Genomic DNA, 17,108 nt, shown 5'->3' with positions numbered 1-17,108 from the left:
ATGACACTTCTATATCAATATGCTCATATTTTTCTTTTATTTAACAGTACTGGCTTTTTCAACATGCATGAGCAGTTATATGGTACGAGGCGCGATGAAAAAGTTTTAGGTGATGGGGGTGGGGGGGAAAAAGGGTAAAACTAGGAGAAGAGCCTTAATTTTTAACGGAGAAGTCACACTGGGCTAATGTCAAAGCTCCACACGGGACATGAGTGATGTTTCTGAGGAGGGTCACGCAGTGCTCCGGTGCAGTGCTAATGACCATCACTGTCTCACTTTATTAGGAACCAAAGACGAACAGCTAACAGATCGTAGCACTTTCAGTCCTCGATTTTTTGGGGGGGTGGAGGGGGGGGGGTGGTTTTGACAGTCTTCAATGATTTGTGTCTTCACTTTGGCCTGGTGATTTAAAAGCCTCGCTTCTTGCCTGGGAAAAAAAAGAAGAGCCCTAAAAAGAATTGAGTGCCCAGAAAGGACGAGAATGAGCGCGGTTCCATTTATATACCCGCAAAATGATTTTTATATCACAGAAAGCAGATAAAACGCTACTTATGTAACCACGCTTTTGCGATACTTGATGTGCTTTGTGCAACAAACAACCCTGTTGATGTATTTTCAGATAAAGCTCGGTAAGTATGGCATCCAGGAAGCCTAAACATTTCTGTCGACGGCCATCAGGGAGTTTGCATGAGGATTCTCTCATTCGGGATTGTCTTCCGATGGAGGGATTAGTCGCCATTATTAGATTGGGCATCAGTGGGAATTGGTCCCATGAGATCCAGGTGATATGAGGCGGTGGCGATGAGCTGTCGGTGCGAGGTGGTGCACTGGAACGAGCAGCGAGGCGTCCTGAGCGTGTCCTCAGACAACGTGTGTGATGATATGAAAGGAAAGTTGGACTCAAATAGCCATTAAACACAGAAAAAGCACATTCTCTGTGGCCCAACAGTTGAAATGATGATGTCATCAGGGCGAAATGTAAAAATAGCATCATTGATTTCTTATCAGATACAGGAGGGTTTCCCAAACCGAGAGTTGGGGCCCCAAAATTCTGCAAGCTATTTTATAGATCCTCCAAACTGATTTTCTGCTGAAAACGTTTTTGGGTGATTACATTCTCATAGCAAACGTGATGACATTCCTGGAAAGCCTTTCTCAAGTTCTTTGATTTGATATGTTGGTCAATGTGGTTTGTTCCAAATACCTTTTTGATTGTGGAGCTTGTGGCTAATCAGATAAAAATCGCAGCAACATGAGGTTTCTGTTGCCTGAAATGTCTGGCCTTGCTGCAAGCCTGAATCGTAACCTTTAAGACTTGACCTTTTTAAAAGCTCAGGATCCAAAGAACACATTTGGTGAAAGTCGTGTGTTTTGAGTTGATTTCTGAGTTGAGTAAATGTGTGAGATTGGTGAGCTTTTCAAGCAATGAAGATTGTGGTTAGTATGCCATCCATCGTGTGAGGAAAGTACTGTACTGTAAAATAGTGAGATATGTACGGGATCAGGAAAATCCTCAAGGACTTTATTTGATGTGTGGCTGTGTGATTTGTTGCAATTTTGGATGTAAATTGTGGATAATCAAGATTAAAATTGGAGCAGATAAAAGTTTTTTTTTTTTTTTAATTAATCTACTTTTTTTTTGGACGTTGTATCGGTCTGTCGTGGTGAAGAAGGAGCTGAGCCAAAGGGCGAAGCTCTCAATTTACCGGTCGATCTACGTTCCAACCCTCATCTATGGTCACGAGCTATGGGTCGTGACCGAAAGAACGAGATCCCGGATACAAGCGGCCGAAATTAGTTTTCTCCGCAGGGTGTCCGGGCTCTCCCTTAGAGATAAGGTGAGAAGCTCGGTCATCCGGGAGGGGCTCAGAGTCGAGCCGCTTCTCCTCCACATCGAGAGGAGCCAGATGAGGTGGCTTGGGCATCTGATTCGGTTGCCCCCTGAGCGCCTCCCTGGTGAGGTGTTCCGGGCATGTCCCACCGGGAGGAGACCCCGAGGAAGACCCAGGACACGCTGGAGAGACTATGTCACCCAGCTGGCCTGGGAACGCCTCAGGATCCCCCGGGGAGAGCTGGAAGAAGTAGCTAGGGAGAGGGAAGTCTGGGCTTCCCTGCTAAAGCTTTTACCCCGCGACCCGGCCCCGGATAAGCGGTAGAAGATGGATGGATGGATACATTTTTTTTCACTTTTTTGACCTTGACCATGGACCATTATCTTGAAGTTTGGATCTGTTAAAAGCTCAGATGGCAAAGAATCTGATTATCAGGTGTTTTTAGTTCATTAGAAAGTTGAGTGAGCGATGGGGGTTGGCGACCCTCTTCAGCAAAAAGTGCACTTTTTAAATTTATGACTAGAGCTGTCACGATCTAATCACGTCACCAGAAATCGGGGATGTTTACGTAATTTACAGAATGGTGTTGTCAAATAGATATTTAAAAATGTTGTTCTTTTTTTTTAAGGTCACACGTAGACGGCATAATTGATTCTGAGATACGAAAGCCATGTTCAATTGGCTAGGTTTTGGATGACGAAATGTAACATTTCAGGTTCGTACGCTGGAGTGAAAAAGATGAAAGGCAGAAACACTTGTCCGCACAAAAATGAAAATTCTCTTAATTCAAGTTTTAGACTCAGTTGCACATCTTCTATTTGTTCATACAAGGACCAAAGAAAAAGAGACTACACCTTACGGGTTGACCTATTTGACAAAAGAAAAAAGGACCTTTAGCAAGCAGCACGGCAAATGAAAGCTGGAAAGCACTCACCAAGGCCTTAAATTGGATTGATGATCCCTTGTGGTTTGTTGCAAATTCACTTTTGACTCTCCTTAACATAAAGGTTAATCACCATCAAAAACACAACAGCAGAGGAGCTATCAGTTATCGCTGCTACAGGTCAACCAAGCTTGCTGACAATCGGATACAAGCTGCCCCAAAATCATTTCAATCAATTATTTTCCTATGGTGTTGTTGCTGCTTTGTGTGTTGCCGTCAAACAAACACATAAGCAAACAAAACAAGACGCCGTTGATGTGTAACCCATACCCGTATTAGAATCCTTACCATCTTCATCGAGGTTTATGATCTTCATGCGTCTTGAGTGCTGTCAGAAGTCTGCTTTGCTCACACAGTGAAAAATGAAGTGCGGTCATCAATATGTCATGCCTTGCAGCATTCATGGAGCGTCTGACTGGCTAACCTGAGTATTCCCTCCCCCCCCCCCCCCCCCACCCCCAGGAAGCAGACACGGATGATCAGCAGGGTACGCTTACGTATGATGAGTTTGCCGTCTTCTACAAGATGATGTCCATGCGGCGGGATCTCTTCCTGCTGATGATGGCCTACAGCGACAGGAAGGACCACCTGACGGCCGACGACCTGGCCAACATGCTGCGCTGCGAGCAAAAGGTTGTTGAGATCTTGTGGTACTGCCTCTCCAACATGCTGTTTGATTGACAGAGATTACTCACACAAAGTTCGGCTTGCTTGGCCTTCAAGTTCAATTTCAAGTTGAACCTAAAAAGCACTGTAGCCTTCACAGGTAAACAAAAAATTGGACCTAAACTAACACACCATCGATGTTGGCTTCGTAAGTCAGTCCACGGCATTTTGTCTTATGTCTTCGCTTTAAGCTAGTGGACTGGCCACTCGGTTTTATGTCCAAACGTGTCCTGGGAGTGGCAAAAAGCAGCTTGTAGCAAGTACATGAAATGTTGTTTGATCTGCTGCTTTTTTTTTTAAGTTTGCTGGCATCATCTAGTGCTAGAACCTCAAAAATGTTTTTTGCTCACAATTCAATAAATAGGCAACTTTCATCTCAACGAACTACTAAATCGGGTCACTTGTAAGTTGAGGTGCAACTGCAGTGTATCTCAACCTGCGACTCTTTATTGCTATTCATAGATGCTGTTGTTCAAAAGCAAAACATTAGCTTGTTGACGTTGCTAACCGAAGTAGCAGCACTTATCGAGTTACGTAAACAGTCATCATTGAATTTAAATTTTACGGCACGTTGTAAACGAGTACTGTGCACGGTAACTGTGAATGACTATTTTACCGCTACTAATGACTTCAGTTGAATGGAATGGCCACCAGGGGGCGGCGGGAGTGCCTCACTTGCCTACACTGACCGCACGTCAGATGCTCTTGTTCACAATCAGAGACTGAGAGGCTCTTATGAACTCTCGGGTGAATTTAAACATTACTGCATGTTCTAAATGAGTTGCTTGGAAGGGAGTGTAATTATTTCAGTTCATCGACACACTTCTTCACATGCGGACAAAGAGTTGAGCCAGTTGAAAGCTGTTGCTAACCAAAACAGCAGCACTCACTTCCTGCCATTTTGCTCACTCTCTCCATATTAGACCTTTTCAATTTCTTTTAAAATCTACATGCACTGAACGAAATGTTAATAAAATGATACCATCCAAAATATTACAGCTTTTGTTTTGTCTCTGCAGATGGTCAACATAACTCCAGAATTTGTGGCTGAAATCATTGACAAGTTTGAGGTGTCCGATGAGAACAAACAACATGGTGTCATGGGGATTGAAGGTGAGCCTTGCAGTGTTGGGTATAGTGTTCTGTTGATGCATTAATAATAATGTATCCAGACACTGCTTGAAAAATGGCTCAATTTTTATAGACGGCATAAAAATCCGCTCGGCATAAAAATGAGTGCATCTTGATTTGAGGAAACCGGAGTACCCGGAGAAAACCCAATCAAACACCTTCATCATCATCATATCTTGTCGCGCCAGTACTGGATCCATTGCTTGGTAGCATCACTTGTGTCTAAGAGGTCTTGATCTGTGCAGGTGGGCCCCAGTTCACAATCCCGAAGAATGTGCTCCATTGTTTGTATTGGGTGGCCACACGGACACTCACTGCTGAGTGAGAGTCCCCATTTATAGGTGTTGTTCCCAGTCTTGCCTACTCTGGTTCTTGCTCTATTTAATGTCACCCAGTTCTTTCTTGAGAGGGCAGTTCCACTTGGAAGATGTTCGTTTGGGCTTTGGATTGCGCCATTTAGTCCAGAGCTGTCCCATTCTCTCCATTTTTCGAGCCTGTGGTTTGTTGACTGCTCAGGGTCTAAACTTTGGACGGTCATAAAGCTCTTTCTGGACTTCAGTCTTCTTATTGAGTCACTATGACCATAGAGGGGGTGTCTTGTGTCATTTTCTTGACTATGCTTTTGTGTCCTTGCATGAATGTCTCTACGTATGTGTGGTGGTGCGATGCCCGCCAATCTGTACAGTGCTGGCAGTGGTGTTGGTTTTAGTGTGCCAGTAATTATTCTGCATGTGTTGTTCAGCTCAGGATCTATTTTGTGAGCATGACACGATCTTGTCCATGCTGCTGAGCAATATTCAGCAGTAGAGTAGCATAGTGCTAGAGTGCTCAAACACCTTCAAAGTGAATTACCAAGCAGACCTTTCTTCCCCGATCCCTTTCAGTTGTTTCATGTCGCCGTTGTGCCAATACGTTTGCCCATAAATAATGAGTTTTTTAGCGAGCACTCACTCTCCCTCAATGGCATGATCAGTGCCAGCTGAAGACTCGACTTAAGGCAGGCGACAGAGCGAGGAGGCATGAGAAAATTGGGAAGTCAGTGCGCGGCAGGGAACGCGAGGCTGACGCGAGGAGGTGTAGGAGCGAGACTAATGTCATTGTTGCCGTCGTGGGAGGATCACGGCGTGATGCTGGCTTAAAGCCTGTGGGCCTGCAACATGCTCCTTTGTGACAGAAATAACCTTTTTCTCACATAGACGGCGAATATTTTCAAGAATTTGATAGAAGCGTGACAAGATGGATGTCCACTCGCATAACTGCGTTTCCACAGCAAGACCCCCCCCCCCCCCCCCCCCTTGTCTCATTCCGTCCTCTTCCCTTGATGGATAAATGGAATCTTACTTCGAAGCCTTGTGATTCCTCATCCGTTACCGTTAAAAACTTGCCCCTCAATTATGTTTTTTGTTTTTTTAAATACTGGATGATCAACTTACTGATGTCATTTGATCATGTGACTGTTGCATGACATGAAGTGACTGTTACTGCAGCGGTCACCAACCAGCGGCCCGCGGATTGATATACTGTACACCTTAGATTGTGATACATTGAGATTAAAATAAATAAGTTATGAGGTTTACATTTTATATAGTCTGGAAAAATAACTTTTTTTAAAAACATTAATATTGAGAAAAAGAATATTGGTGTGATAATTATGTTTTGAAATGACCAAAATTATAATAATAATCTTCAAGCCCAAATATGATTTAAAAATGTTAAATTGTGCACATGAGAATTAAAAAATACTTTAATATTATCCAATATTTAATTCTCTGAGGAAAGAAAATCCAAGTATTAAAACAAAAATGAAATCAAAATCTCATGAGAATAATGTCATATTAAAAAAAAAAAGTAGTGCCCTGCGATTGGCTGGCAACCAATTCGGGGTGTCCCCCGCCTACTGCCCGGAGACAGCTGGGGTAGGCTCCAGCACCCCCCGCGACCCTAGTGAGGACAAAGCGGTTCGGAAAATGAATGAATGAATGAATAAAATAAAAAAAGTAACTTTTTTTTTTTTTTGGAACAGCATGAAATATTAGACATTTACCTTTTACTTTTACAAGCTAGTTTTGATATTACAAAAAGAACAGAAATTATTATTATTATTATTGTTGTTCATTCAAAAAAATTCTAAGAAACATTTTAACAACACGAAATTCAAACTTTTTGCGGGAAATAACTGAAGTCGTAATACCTTTTTTTTTTTCTTTTTTCAAAAATCATAAGCTGTGAGAAAATATTTTAATATTCAATTGAAAACTCTCAAAACAAGACTAGTATTGCTGTATTATTTGGAAAGACGATGAGAAGCATGCTGTTGTCGAAGCACCGTTGTCCAAATTACAGTATATCCTCTTTCAAAGTACCGTACAGTATTTTTAAGGATGTTGCTAAAATGGCAGTTGTATCAGAACTGGGCAGTATGTCTTCATTTGTTCTTTGTCTCCTTCCAGGTTTTACAAGCTTCATGCGCAGTCCAACGTGCGATATTTTCAACCCGCTGCACCATGACGTGAACCAAGACATGGATCAACCTCTGTGCAACTATTTCATCGCCTCCTCTCACAACACGTACCTGACCGGAGACCAGCTGCTGTCGCACTCCAAGACCGACATGTATGCCTGGGTTCTCCAGTCCGGCTGTCGCTGCGTCGAAGGTCAGTGGACGTTCGCTCGTGATGTCACAGAAACAGAACAGGCCAACATGCATTCATTCATTTTTTTGCAAATTTCCCCAGTGTGGGACAAATAAAGGTTATCTTATCTTATTAAAAGTGTCAGCATGGATTTGGACTCAGAAGGAGCAGTTTTATCAAAACTGAACAATAAAGCCACACTATACACTATAGAGGTATGGACCACAGTCTTTGTGAACCAATCACTTTATTGATCAATGATGAGTTGGGCTAGTTCCGTCAATGCTTCGTTTCAGTTGGTGTGTTGGTATTATTTTTCAGACAGGATGCATGGTTGTAACATTTATTTATTAATTGATATAGTCTCAATTCAGTGCTTAGGAAGTGCAGTCCACGTATTTAGATAAGAATAAAAAAACTTTATTTGTCTCACAATGAAGAAATTCCAATTTCCAGCAGCAAAGTTATGAAATGAAGAAAGGAGAAGAACAAAAAGTATAGGAGCTGATGTAAAGGCAGCCACTTTCGTGGCGCCATCTTGAAGCCATAATAACATAATAACAAAATAATACAACGGGCAGCCCGGTAGTCCAGTGGTTAGCACGTCGACTTCACAGTGCAGAGGTACCGGGTTCAATTCCAGCTCCGGCCTCCCTGTGTGGAGTTTGCATGTTCTCCCCGGGCCTGCGTGGGTTTTCTCCGGGTACTCCGGTTTCCTCCCACATTCCAAAAACATGCGTGGCAGGCTGATTGAACTCTCTAAAATTGTCCCTAGTTGTGAATGTGAGCGTGGATGGTTGTTTGTCTCTGTGTGCCCTGCGATTGGCTGGCAACCGGTTCAGGGTGTCCCCCGCCTACTGCCCGAAGACAGCTGGGATAGGCTCCAGCACCCCCCGCGACCCTAGTGAGGATCAAGCGGTTTGGAGAATGGATGGATGGAAAATAATACAACACGACACATAAGACACAGACAGTCATTCAATCTTAAACACTGCTGCTGAGGAGAAGTTATGATGTCATTTACATTTCAAAAACCAGAAGCCATTCATTTACGAATGTGATTGCACTTTAGTTTACATATTTAAATGTTCAGATATTAAGATTTGAATGAGGCAAAATAACATGCTTTTTTTCTCAAATATATTGTTATAATTATTTGTTTCAGATGTACTATAATTATTTTCTGTCTAAAAATTCATTTGGTGTTCAAAAAGTCTTTTTTCAAACTTGAGTTTTGAAAAAGAGGGGGTCGTCTTATAATGAGGGCCGTCTTATATTCGGGCCAATACGGTACTTCAGTGCTAGTCAGAATACCATATACACTGCATTCCGCATGTTTGGTCCTTACTGAACAAATTCTTCTCTTTCTGGCAAGATTAAAGCTTTCAGTGTTAACTCGGGGTCATTTAGAAAATCCAAAGTCAAGTCTGTCCAAGTTGCGATAATGTGTCCTCAAGCCCAAGTATCACTTCACTTTCACGATGAGCAATGAGAAGCAGCGTTAAGAGGACAAGAGGCCCTCTTCTCACGAGAATGACACACGAGGTGTGTTTTTCCTCAGCTCTCTCTCTCTCTCTCTCTTGCAGTGGACTGTTGGGACGGTCCAGATGGCGAGCCGATGGTCCAGCACGGCTACACGCTGACCTCCAAGATCACCTTCAAGTCAGTCATCGAGACCATCAACAAATACGCCTTCATCAATAACCAGTGAGCTCGCCGATGACGTTCAATGACTTCCTCCGTGGCAAACATCAATGACATTCTGTCCGCAAAAATTCTACATATGGTTAATTGCGTTATTGAGTACCTGCAAACAGTTCACTTTATGAAACAGTAATGTCAAAAAAATCCGCAGAACTCTGTATTTTATTCAATAGGAAACAAAATGCACCGGACAGACGTCATCGATTTGAAAGCAGGTTTAACGTTTAAATAGCCAACATTGGCTTTCTAAAACAACGCCGTTATTTTTGGCCATCATTAGCATCTAAGCGCACCATCTGCTGATGAGTGTTTCCTCACAATCCCCACAGGAGTGACCATTTGTCTCCACAGAGTCCAGTGCCACCTCAACAAAGTGATCCAGACTCTTTTCCTCTACCATTTGAAGCCAGTGGCTCTGGTTATAAAGACGTTTATTTCCTTTCAGGGCAGTGGCAACAAGGCAGCGGATTCAAGCGGTGTAATTAAGTCTGAAGTGGAGTTTCAATTTGGCAGCAGCTTGTTGGAGCAAAAATAGAATTGCATTGAGTTTGTGCACCCGTTTAGCTGTTATTTAGTTAAACTCTCAGCTTGTTTTGTGTGCTCGGCGGCTTTACAATGCATTGCCTGCCCAATTAATTGATGTCAAGGGTTGTTTTGCTTGTAGCTCATGACATATGAAGCTAAAGCTCTCGAAGCGGGGAAAGAGGTGGTGATGCGTCACGGTCCAAGTGACTCCTCTATTGTCGCTTTCTCCCTCTTTAAACATTGTTTATATTGGCTGCTGCGCCTCGTATTTGTCCAGGATAATTCGTACATGGACTTGTTAGCTGCGTCGCAGTGCGTTTGAAACACTGTCCTTGCCGTCGCGTGATTTGAGTTACAAGCATGGTGACAGAATGAATCAAACGCATAATTCAAGGCACCGCCTTCTTGATATTCCATATGTTGCAGACGCATTTAATTCTTCATATTTATAAATCACGTTTTTCTTAATTGTCACATCTGTTCTCCTTTTACACGCTTCTTATCCATCGGTGTCACCTCTCAGTATGATGAAGGGCCCCTGGCCGTGTGGAAGTGGCATAGCGCCGCACACGCACACACCCTCATGATTCACCCGAGAGAATCTCAGCTTGTCACTATAAGTGAAATGAAATAACTTGATGTATCTCGCTCAGTTGGCCCTTTTTTGTCACAAGCACAGCACCTGTTTGTGTGTGTGTGTGTGTCTGTTTTGTGTGCGCCCGTATGTTTATATGTGGGTGTGTGAAGAGGTGAAGGCAGGCTTGCTTCTCCCCCAAGGCGAAGCTGTCACTCTGACAAAGCTGACATTTCTGCTACCGTGTGGCCAAAAGTCACTTTTCTAAATGAAAACACCGTCTAACATAGAACCTTTCTCACACACACACACGAGACGTGGAGGTGAATAGTTGTCACGACAGATTCGATTTCCCTCTTTGAAACGTTCACTTGGTGTCTGTTGAACGTGAACTTGGGGACACGAAGAGACGAGACTGTTTCTTTGTTGCTCACCCTCACGCTATGTTGACGTAAACTGCATGTGCGGTGTGTGGCAGGTACCCGGTGCTTCTGTCCATCGAGAATCACTGCAGCATCCAGCAGCAAAAGAAGATTGCCCAGTATCTGAGAGAAGTGTTTGCCGACAAGCTGGACGTCGGGCACGTGCTCAGCAGAGAGTCCAAGATGTTACCGAGCCCTCAGAGCCTGCAGGGCAAGATTCTCATTAAAGTAAGTCAAAACCAAGACGATATATGGGATCCAAGCGGCAAAACCACGCTGGAGAAAGTGAACGTGGCACGAGTTTGAAATGAAGGGAAATCTGTTCAAAATGGAAAAGTATGAATTTCAGGATTTTGGAAGTGCTTAACCAGGGCCCAGACCTAAATCTAAGGGCACACATAGACGAACAACCATCCGCGCTCACAATTGCACCTTGGGACAAGTTTGAGCTGGGGTCGGCAACCTTTACACTCAAAGAACCTTTTCTGCGCAGGCATCATGAAATGTTTCGTTTTCTTCAGATATTTCTATTTTCTTTCAAAGATTTCTCCTTCGTTTGGCCTACCTTGGGTTGAAAGTCTCCGTGCTGTCGAAAGGTGCGACAAAAAAAGAATACAAAATATAAATTAATGTATTTTAATATTTGGAGATCACAATAATCTTACGATTTACAACGACAATTGAACAAAAACAAACGAGCACAAATAAAATACTGCCGCCTGTCAAATCTGCCTTCTGACATGCCGGGTGCTCGCAAACATCTCTGAAGAAGGCGAAGGCCAATCACCGAAATTGCACAAAGTCTGAAGGAAGAAGTTGTGATGTCGGGAGGTAAAATAACAAGGCCAGAGTGTAGCCAAACATAATATTTTATAAACAGGCTATTAACAGCACAACACTAGTTCGTACAACTCAAATAGTTGCCATTGCAGAACGCCTCTCCTTCCTTTTTCATCTCAACATTTTTTATAGCAACACTGTCCCCTAGTGTACAGTCATAGAACATAACAGCAGTGATGCACCTTTTTGAGAAAAATAGCACTTCATTCGGACACTTAGAATTTCTTTTCCCAAGCCATGCAAAGCTGCAACATAAGGATGAAAAAGCCGTAGGTTGCCGACCCCTGGTTTAGAGTGTCTCCATTAACAGCCATGCATGTTTTTGGAATGTGGGAGGAAACCGGAGTACCCGGAGAAAACCCACACAAGCGCGGGGAGAACATGCAAACTCCACACAGGAAGGCCGGCGGAGCCGGAATCGAACCCTGCACCTCTGCACTGTGAGGTGGACGTTTAACACAGTCCCGCCCAATTTATATGCATTTTGATGAAAATAGTAAAGACCCTTTGAAGTATAAAACCCATTAAATTAACACAGTTATTAGCATTAGCGCAGATTATCTCACATTTACGCGATTGTTCTGTTTTGGCAATGTTTCAAATGCTAATTGAACTAAATATTCAACAAAATGATCCAATTTAGGATGACATCTCAATGTGCCTCATAAGAAGAAGAAAATGAGACAGTCAAGGTCAAACTAAGAGGGCCTGTTCTCACAAGAAATTAGTGGCATTTCTTGCAAAAAGAAATGCAGAACAATTGGTATTATGGACCACACGATGGTTTCAATATTTAAAGATGTCTCACGACAGTATCATCTGTTTTTACGACGCTGCCACATTCAGAGGACAAGCAGCGATATTTGTGTGGTGCGGGAAAAAAAAACTGTCCTTAATGTGAGCATTGCATAAATAATAGAGCTGTTCATTGAGTGGAAATTAAAGATTCAGTTGTCAAAATCCCGCTGACGCACATTGGCGAGCCGCCGCCGCCGCTGCTGCAGAAGTGCTTCTTCTCAGTGCTCGTTAATTCAGCAATGTTTTGATCCCATCGTTTTGATTGCCGTCCGACTCACGACGGCCGTGTTAGCTTGACGTCACATCGCAAGATGTTTATGCTGCAAGCCGCCATTTTAGACATCTTTCTACTGGATCGCAACAAGAATCCGATTGATTTTCTCAGAGGACTGAAGATGTTGCTTGGTTTTTACCTGAACCCTGAGCAGGTGTGATGTCATTTTCAGTCAACCGCAAGTGGCAATATGGCTGCCCCCCCCACCCCAATATGGATAAAACAGGTGAATTTTGCTGCTTTGCCTTTGAGCGTACACACTACCACAGCTCTAAATTCATAATCACAGTCAATATTGTATTCGTGTAAAAAAATGAAGATAAGCAATGAAATGAAAAGCCGTGAGTCGTATGACTCTTATAACTTTCCTGTCCGCTATCGAAAACAAGACCTCAGCAATTGATTCCAAACCAGTGCATGAGATCCAATACTTCTCCAGCTAGCATTGTTGGAGCAATCGTTAAACCTTTGAGAATGATCTCCATTTCCGCTTTCTGTTCTTGCGTTACGAAGAGAATCATTGATTTTAGCCGTGACGTAAGGCGGCGGAGGCTTAGTTATCCATGTTTAACAGCACAGGGGGCGCTTTTTGCTGCTGGACACAAAGACAGGGAGAGGGCTTTTCTAGCGTGTTTAGTATTATGGGTGCCCTCTGCGGCATGCATTGTTCCCATGGCAAAAAGCTTTTGTCTCTTCCGAGTGAAGATCCCCCCCAAAAAAGTCAAAAAGCTTTATTGATTTTCCCACAAAGCCTTTTAGTCCTCTTTCAGCTCCTCAGCAGCCTCCAAGAGTACGGACACATTAAAAAAATAAAATAAAAAAGGACACATTAAAAAAAAAGGCAAATAAGGAGCAGACGAGTGGTGGTAAAATGTGCGGCGGCTTTTTGAAATGAGGGGGCTGCAATGTTAACCAAGAGACTACAGAGGGCTGAGAGTTGGCCATTGATTTTTTTTTTTTTTTCACGGAGAAGCTCAGAAAATCTACCTACTCCCACTCACACCCTCGCTAATGTGCTCCGGCTCGACCGGATGATCCTCTCCTGGGGAGCTTTTCCGAGAGTCGGCAGCAGATTGTACATTTGCGTATGTGTGTGGGAATGTGCCAACATTGGGAAAAGAACCACATGAGTCATTTGGAGAAGTACGCCTCCTCTTTAAGCGTAGAGTAGGTTTTTTTTGGGTTGCCATTGTAGTGTTTTTATTTAATTTTTAATTTTTTTGCTGTTCTCTTTAGAGCAGGGGTCAACCGGGAGCCATGGTCATGTCACCACCCACTTTATTAGAAGTCAAACCAAGCACGATTATTTTTCAATAATGGACGGTGTATTGTTTGTATCAACTTTTCATCAAAGTTGATACAATTTAATTTGGGGTGAGCAGTTTAATGATTCATGTCAGTATTGATATAAACGATTCTGGCCCTTCTGTACTTTGGTTGCTCAAGATAGCACGAAACAATGTGCAGCAATCAATGCTGTGTTTGAGACATACTATTTACGGGTGATGACTTTTTATCGCTTTCACACTGTGCAGGGCAAGAGTCTCCCTGCATATCTGTCTGCGGATGCTGAGGAAGGCGAGGTGTCCGACGACGACAGTGCAGACGAGATTGAGGACGATTTCAAGCTCAAGAACAGCAATGTGAGACACCGCAGACCTTAAAATGTTGATATTTCAATACTGCTTTTGAGTAGAATGATGGTTCACTTTGACATTTTCTAGGAAAGAAATGACAGAAAACCTTGTTAGGCGCCTGCTCAGTGAGCATCTACAGACAAACAACCATTCACACTCACGATCACACCGAGGGACAATTCCAATCAACCTGCCATGCACGGTTTTGGAATGTGGGCGGAAACTAGAATACCCGGAGAAAACCCACACAGGCATGGACATTGAAGCAAATTTAAATGACAGGATATTCATACTACACAGCTAAAATGACTTGAAAGTACCAAAACGAATGGCACAAAATGTCCCTCGAAAAACTTATTGTTTAAAAATGGCAACGCACATCGATGAGGACAATGCAAGTATTGTGTGAAAGTGGCTCATCTATTGGTGATCATACCTTTCTCGACAGTCTCTCCGTATTTTTATCAGATGACGCCCGCGTGTGTTCTCCTTATTAATATGATATAAAGCAGGACAGCACTCCAATCATTTGTCACATGGTTCCCCTGTGTGACTAAATACGGCCACGTTCTCCCCATATCTAGCTGGAGGCGCGTGGGCCGCAGATGCCACTTTGGATGAGCCTAGTCCTTTTTAAAAAGGGCGGTAGCAGGTTTCTATCGACGAGTTTTGTATTTCTTTTATTTTTAATATAGGGAGCTCATTAAAACCGCAACCAGACAAGCATCTTTGGCTGAAGACGAACATTTAAAGCCAGCAGTCTGCAATGCGTGATAATTGCTTCCTTCCTTCCTTCCTTCCTGAGCAACAAAACTGTATTTTAAATTGCTTCCCAGTGCACTGTTGGGCAAGCGCTGAAATGGATTTGGATGATGCCAATAAATTGTGGGGGTGCCTATAGGGGAGCGTTTTTAGGGGAGTTGAGTCAGGAGCAACTGCTGTAAACAAATTATGATGAACATTATATCATAGTGAAGAACTTGAGTTATTTTGTTCCGACCAAAATAACGTAGACTGGTGCGTTGAGACAACAGTGGCCCAACGTATGGGTCAGGTATTTGCATTCAATTGGTTTAGGATGAATCAGTAATCTGTTCCGCATGATCTCATCATCAACTCTCCTCTTCCTTACAGGGGAATGGTCACCATCACCAGGTGGAGTCTCACATCAGGAAGAAGCTGGACTCTCTCCTGAAGGAGTCTCGTATCGGTGACAAGGAAGACACCGACAGCTTCAGCATCAGAGCTCTGCTGAGGGCCACGCACCAGGGCCTGCAGAAGAACCTTCGCCAGGTACTGGGGGAACAGTCATCTACGGGAATGAGGAGACGAGAATCCCCCCCCCCCCCCCCCCCCTCCCAACCACACACACACACGCCCATTGCATATGTGGTGTATCATGTAACACATCAAAATAGCTCCAAAGTGATGAAAAACTACAAGTCTGAAGTGGCATTGCTGAATATTTCACTAGCCCACTTTGCCTCTTGCGCTATTTTCAGAGGCTAGTGTTTCCCGAATGCTGTTTGAAGAGTGGGTTATTTTCCGACTTTTTTTCGACAAGCAGCTTCACAATTTCATTCTCACAGCACAGAAACGCTTCCTTTCCATCAAGTAGGTCCGTCTATTGAACACATTTTCACAGGACCCAAATTCAATAGCAAGGTCAAAGGTTACTGTCGTCAAAACCAAATGTGTCAGACCGCAGAGCACATTTTACCATCCGTTTTGATTGGTTCATTTCCAAACTTGGTGGGTATATAATTACATTGTTGCTCCCGCTGTGTGTTGCAGAGCTCCAGGGGGGTTTTGAAGAAATCTCAAAGCCGATCCTTCATCACCACAATCAAACAGAAGGTGGGAGCATTTGCTTCACATAAACCTTGTTGAGGCCATGTGAAGACATGATTTGCACATTTTTGATTGGCGTCAAGAGCCATTAATAGCATCATATATTTAATTTTTATTTATTTATTTTTCATACACTTATTGATTACTGGAGCAACCGGGCTTCACTTAAACTTTATTTTTATTTTTTAAGGTATTGTTATAGCTAACAGGCTGCACTTTCTCTAAGGACGTGTGATATTTTATTTCTTCTCTTTAATTTTTTTTGTAATTTGATTTTTATTGCTGAAGTTTCTACGCGCTACCTATTTATTATTACTGGTATGTATATAGTTTTATTCATTTTTAACAGAATATGCATTTTAATTTTTTTCATGAGGCAGCTAAGCTCCATTTTATTGTATTACATTTTATCTAATACGATCCATTCTCTTTTATACCCTCGTTTCCATTATTTTCTGTTTAATAGCTCAGATCTTTCGATTTTTTTTTAAATTAAATTTTAGTTTTTTGTTCTAGTCTCCACTCGAGTTACACATTTGCATCCTGCGCCACGATATCACGAGTGTGCGTGCACGCATCAGCACACGTAATATGCTGGCAAGGTGCTTCCACCCTGTCGTAATTGCTGTGAACTCTTCTGAATTGGACTCTTCAGGTCACACACTTACTCCCGTGGTATTGACTTCATCAGGCACTTATATGCTATACTGTATGTGACACACCAGTGAGGCATGCACATCGGAAATACATCAGCCCGATGTATCTTTTTTCATTTGTTTTGCGTGATTTGTCCAGAGGCACTCCAAATCTCGGCTGACCTGCCAAAGCGGGGAGGAGGACGACGAGCAGGAGACGTCCACCCGGGAAGCCGGAGTACAGTACAGGTGGATTTGCAAAAACACTCTCACCTACATGATGAGGATGATGACCACTGACTGTTGCTTTTAACAGTTACACACTGTTGGTGTCAAATTTGACTTGTTTTGACCCCCAAAAAAAACCCCAAAAAAGCTCTGAATGCCATTCTTTCATCTTGAAATGTGAAGACTTTTCCTAAAGTAACAAAAGTTATATCGGTTTGAGAGGTTCAAATGTTGTTCATAGTTTGATATAGACAATAAAGCTTAGCTCGAATGCAAATGCAGCCGGAGCATGCTGCTTATGTGTGTGTGGAGGGTGTGCAGTGTGCAAGGTTTCCACGGTGGCCAGGTGTCAGTAGTGTTAATGAAGTTCACTGCACCAGAAATTATGCATTACTAATTTGTATGAGCCGCAAAA

The 17,108-nt window shown here is 42.9% G+C and overlaps 1 protein-coding gene across 2 annotated transcripts in view; it reads left to right on the top strand.

Moving 5' to 3' along the window:
• plch1 (phospholipase C, eta 1) overlaps positions 1-17,108 on the top strand; it is a 44,779-nt gene that overhangs the window by 13,586 nt on the left and 14,085 nt on the right. For both annotated transcript variants that reach the window (XM_086125591.1, XM_086125590.1), the window contains 9 exons: positions 3,238-3,408; positions 4,461-4,554; positions 7,023-7,226; positions 8,792-8,912; positions 10,487-10,658; positions 13,878-13,985; positions 15,114-15,272; positions 15,774-15,836; positions 16,626-16,714. In XM_086125591.1, coding sequence (XP_085981717.1) covers positions 3,238-3,408; positions 4,461-4,554; positions 7,023-7,226; positions 8,792-8,912; positions 10,487-10,658; positions 13,878-13,985; positions 15,114-15,272; positions 15,774-15,836; positions 16,626-16,714 — 1,181 coding nt within the window. The remainder of the gene's footprint in view (positions 1-3,237; positions 3,409-4,460; positions 4,555-7,022; positions 7,227-8,791; positions 8,913-10,486; positions 10,659-13,877; positions 13,986-15,113; positions 15,273-15,773; positions 15,837-16,625; positions 16,715-17,108) is intronic.

This window comes from Hippocampus guttulatus, chromosome 12 (genome assembly GCF_054856545.1).
Source record: "Hippocampus guttulatus isolate MCC_2025c chromosome 12, RoL_Hgut_1.0, whole genome shotgun sequence".
NCBI classification, from domain to species: Eukaryota; Metazoa; Chordata; class Actinopteri; order Syngnathiformes; family Syngnathidae; genus Hippocampus; species Hippocampus guttulatus.
This window is presented reverse-complemented; position numbering and strand designations above follow the sequence as displayed.